This window comes from Haliotis rubra, unplaced genomic scaffold (assembly GCF_003918875.1).
Source record: "Haliotis rubra isolate DU_JTF1 unplaced genomic scaffold, ASM391887v1 Scf344, whole genome shotgun sequence".
NCBI classification, from domain to species: Eukaryota; Metazoa; Mollusca; class Gastropoda; order Lepetellida; family Haliotidae; genus Haliotis; species Haliotis rubra.
This window is the reverse complement of record NW_025767018.1, coordinates 13,057-17,965: the sequence shown is the minus strand read 5'-3', so window position 1 is coordinate 17,965 and position 4,909 is coordinate 13,057. Positions and strand designations below refer to the sequence as shown.

The window sequence follows — 4,909 nt, the reverse complement described above, 5'->3', positions numbered from 1 at the left end:
ACCTGATATCGAAGTTACGTCCCTTGTCATGTTCATTATTAGAAATCTTCTACGTGTTGTGAATTGAGCAGCTTTCCGGAGAACGAAAGGTCAGTGTTTCGATGTTCAGTCCGCTTCAGACCAAAAGGCGTTAAACGACGGCAATTGTCGTTTCTGTCAGAATAGGGGGAGCCTAGTGGTTAAAGCGTTCTCTTGTCACGTCGAAGACCCGGGTTCGATTCCCCACATGGCTACAATGGCTGAAATATTGCTAGAATTCGTTCAAACCCAACTCAATCACATGATCACGATAGCTTTCCTGATATAACCAATAATGTGATATAGATCATCAAATATTTACAAATTTAAAAACAGCAAGTACGTTACCACTTTCTTTCTAACAATGATTCAGTATTGACCACGTATATACATGGAAATGCACTTCAATAACAGGGCGTTATGACATTCAGGTTGATTCGTGTTCATGCATAAGGTCAATTTGATTCTCACTGAACCACGTTTCTTACTCACTATTTAAGATTCAGTTTGCATTGTGTGCTTTCTGTGACGTATAACAATCAAGTTAATAGTCACATGTTCGAAATGAAATTTAAAATACACTCCGAAAGTTAAAAAATGTGCACGTAAATTTATGACGGATCATTCGTAATACAAAAGGAACTTCAGCGTTCAGCTGTGATACCTTTGATGCATGATTCATAAAGCTGGTGATTTTGTTCGAGTTAATCGTTGTTGTCTACACAATAGCAATGAACGTGTTTAGAATTAATTCATGAGTTTAAATTTGTATTGCAGAAATTAGGTCTGTAGATAACTGAGTTTGATACAGATGATCTACGTTTGAAATAACAGAGCGACGCCATATATCTGTGTTGTGAACGCATTGTATAGTTTACCAGAAAAGGTTTGAAGAGATCCGGTAACTCTGCAACTGCTTACCTACAACAGCTACTTGTGTGAGTCACCAGAAGATCTGAAGGTAAGGGCAGCTGTTTGTTTGTTTATTTATTTATTTGATCAATGAACGTCACAGCCAACAATATCCCAGCTATCTGACAGGGGTCTGTAAATAATCGAGTCTGGAAAAGACAATCTAGTGAGTGACATCATGAGCATCGATCCATGTTATTAGGATACGATGACATGTATTTGCCAAGTCAGCGAGCCTGACCACCAGTCACCAGTTGCCTCTCCTAGCACATGAGTTGCTGAAGTTCAATCCTAAGCCTGTTCTTGATGGGTGTTAAACGCACGTCGTTTGCAGTATAAAGAGCTTTGCATTTTCAAATCACTAGAACAGCGAGATTATTGAAAAACGTCCAATCAGCACTATCTTTAGTCTATAACTTTGATAAAACTGGAAATTTTCCCCGAAACTGTACTGTCCGGGAAAACGAGGTTTCACTGTATGTTTATCATATAAAATAATACTACTATCATCAGTGCATGTCTTTAACATGAAAGATGTGTTGCTACACTGTACATAGTGTCATTCCAATGTACCAGGTACCTGGAGTGCCTATTTCTATTTTTAAAAGATGTCATCCTCAGACCTATATACGGAAAACATTGAAACATTGACCTATATACGAAAACCATTACCTGTATATGGAACCACATATGTCAGAGGTAAATCTGTTTAATCGTTTCTTTTAAAGCCAATGATTCAATCGTCGATTGCACTAGCTCAGATGTCACGTGTGAAGGTGGAGGACGCCGGTGGCGACACCATCTGGCACACTGAACACGACGGTATCCGCTACCCAAACTTCCTCAACATCGACTCTTTCACCAACATCCACAACCTCCCCACCAGAAACGATGACATCTTCATCTGTGCTTACCCGAAATCGGGTAACCCTTATTAGAAACACAAACCCGTGAAGATCCGGGTTAGAATTGATCTTCAGCAACCCATGCTTTCCAACCCGGGTCCTTAGCAACTCATGCTTGTCTCCCGTGAAGATCCGGGTTAGAATTGGTCCTTAATAACCCATACGACTATATTCCATCTACATGGCGGCGATCTGTCAATAATCGAGTATGGACCAGATAATCCTCTGATCGACAGCATGAGCATCGATCTGCGCAATTGGGTTACGATGACATGCATCAACCAAGTCAGCGAGCTTGACCACCCGATTCCGTTCGTCGCCTCGTACGACCAGCATGGGTTACTGAAGTTTGCTTTTCCATTGTAACCCGGAACTTCAAGGGTTCCATCCTTCTATTAGTGCCAGCCCTTACCATTAGAATTTGGTGCACGAATCTGTTCTTGCCCATGCGATTGTGTTAGATGAGTGAATGAGATGATGTGTACATTGCTTCTTGTAATGTTCCAGACATATCATTGTCTTACACCAAGATTTGATTTCTCACAATCTGGGAATCGAACCAGCTATTTGGCCCTGAGGCACTGCATTTAGAACAGACTACCCTTCCGCACCACGTGACTGATCCGTGGATGTGCTAGGTCTTGTCTACACGTCATGTGATTACAATGTCAATGATCCCATCTTCCTTGGTCTCCAACTGTTTCAGGCACACACTGGGTCAGCGAGATGGTCCGACATCTTGTCGCAGGTCATACAAATCTGAACAGTGTGGAGACGATCACAAGGGTGACTGAATACCTTCCACAGAATGTGACGTCACTTCCGTTACCCAGAATTCTCAACAGTCATGACAACGTGAAGCTGCTCCCGGCTGACATTTTCAAGAAGAGATGTAAACTTGTGTATGTGATGCGGAATCTTAAAGATGTAACCGTGGCATCGTACAACCACACCCGAAACACACGACAGTGCAGGTACCAAGACAATTGGGAGAATTACATGGAATACTGCGTTCTCGGCAAATGTAAGAATGTAATGTCATTTTCTATTTTATATATAATCCTTCAAACAGTCGGGTGAAACTTGAAATGAACCAAGGCCTTTTGGAAATCTTTGAACTGCTCCAATCCGAAATTTGAGATACTCTTTCCTTTTATATCACAATAGTGTTAGAGTTAGAACTGAAGTTTTCAGGGCGAAGTCTTGTAGAAGTGTGCAACTGCATTTAAGTACATCTGTGATAATCCGTATCAATTATTCGTCCGTGTAGCCGCATTGTTCAGAAACTGAAATTTGTTTGATGGGCTATGCATATTGTTTGGTTTGGTACTAAATGATCACGCTATGGACACGTGGGATATAAGAAGAGGCTCTTTGTTACCCTTTAAAAATCTTTAAGAAACTTCATTCAATTTCGTAATAAGCACATTGCGCATTTAAGATCCGAGTTAACGCTGGTCTTTAGCAACCCATATTTGTCGTTAGATGCGACTAACGGGATCGGGTGATTGTTGTTTAGTTCGGCGTTCGTTAAACAACATACTTCAACACACAACATATCAATGAACTGACTGTTTCATAGGGTATTGACCATACGTGTTCTTCTTTTGCCACAGTTCACTATGGGTCTTGGTTCGACCACGTCCTCGAGTGGGAATACCTTAAGAAGACGCATCCTGATCTTCCGATACTTACCCTCCATTATGAGGACTTACAGGAGGCGAGTGATTATTTCTCAATGCTGCATGTGCACTTTTGGAACTATTTGTATTGAGAAATGTCTATATATTTATCAAATTTAAACAAACGCAATTATATATGAAACGTCAGTGTCATTCGAAACAGATTCCATTGAGTAGAATATCATGTGAAGCATTTCGAGTCGGAGGTCATCTCATATTTTCCTCTAGTTTTTATCTTAAATCCTCCCAAAGACACGAGGGCCTAAGGACTCGACTGGTGACCCCTGGGGCTTTAGACGGTTGGGTTTCCCGTGTCCATTCAGGGATCCATTCATGTTTGCCCCTTTTCTTGTCCGGTGTAAACTACAACGACACGTTCAAACACTTACATTTCAAGGTACACATGTATATTATTAATCAATGAAAACAGTCTAGGTCTTGGTAGTTTGTGTGATTTGATAATCGTGTTTACTTTGATTTTTATTGTTTCTAGGATCCTCTACGAGAGATTAGGAAAGTGAACGAGTTCCTGGGATCATGTCGCAGCACCGAGTTCCTGCGGGAGGCGATTGACCTCGCCCGCATTGGGAACATGCAACAGATGAAGTCAAGATCCACAGCCTACAGTGGAGGTATGTTTTACATAACTGGTCTGTTTGAGTGGAGGGTTGTTTGGTGGCCTCGTGGTTCGTCCCGAACTGTCAGGTCAAACGGGTTTTATTCCCACAAGTATAACTGCAGTATATCGGAGTAAGTTTTTACTTGAACAGGATGTTTCTTGTCGGTGTTTTTCTTGATGCTTCGAACTAGAGTTGCAGTGAACAAACTCTTATCTATTGTTTAGAAATCGTAAAGTTCTTCTTTTAGTGTGAGTGAGTGAGTTAGCAATATTCCAGTAATATCACGGCAGGGGACACCAGAAATGGGCTTCACGCATTGTACCCATGTCGGGAATCGAACCCGGGGGTTCGGCGTGACGAGCAAACGCTTTAACCGCGTGCACTAGGCTACCCCAACGCCCCTTCTCTTTAAGAAGTTCCCAAAGATGTGAACGCACAATGTCTTTTTAGAAAGTGGTCAAATGTTCTATGAGTTATATGACACTTTCTCAGTAAGTAAGATTATAGTGTTTTAGGGGTTGAGTCTGGGAATGGAACTAACAAACAGAATGAAGCACATACTCGCAAGCACATATGTTTGTTTACACATGTTCCCAAAGCTGCTACAAATGTTCAGTATTATGACATCAAAATCATTAGTTTTTGTAACTTTCCAGGTGAAGTTGGTGACTGGAAGAACTGGTTCACTGAGGCCCAGAACGAGTGGTTTGATCAGCTGTACCAAGAGAAGATGGCGGACTCTGACATCAAAGTTAGATTTACGTTACCGTAG

General features: G+C 41.4%; 1 protein-coding gene across 1 annotated transcript; it reads left to right on the top strand.

Annotated features, from left to right (window-relative positions):
- The first annotated feature begins 1,691 nt into the window (after positions 1-1,691).
- Positions 1,692-4,909, top strand: LOC124284732 (sulfotransferase 1C2-like). The gene is made up of 5 exons (XM_046720837.1): positions 1,692-1,854; positions 2,542-2,859; positions 3,452-3,555; positions 4,011-4,149; positions 4,794-4,909. The coding sequence occupies exons 1-5, from the start codon at positions 1,692-1,694 to the stop codon at positions 4,907-4,909; spliced, it is 840 nt and encodes a 279-aa protein (XP_046576793.1).

Coding starts and splice junctions, on each gene's coding strand:
- LOC124284732 (XM_046720837.1), top strand. CDS start 1,692: ATGTCACGTGTGAAGGTGGAGGACGCCGGTGGCGACACCATCTGGCAC. Junction 2,860..3,451: donor ATACTGCGTTCTCGGCAAAT/GTAAGAATGTAA, acceptor CTTTTGCCACAG/TTCACTATGGGTCTTGGTTC. Junction 3,556..4,010: donor ATTATGAGGACTTACAGGAG/GCGAGTGATTAT, acceptor TATTGTTTCTAG/GATCCTCTACGAGAGATTAG.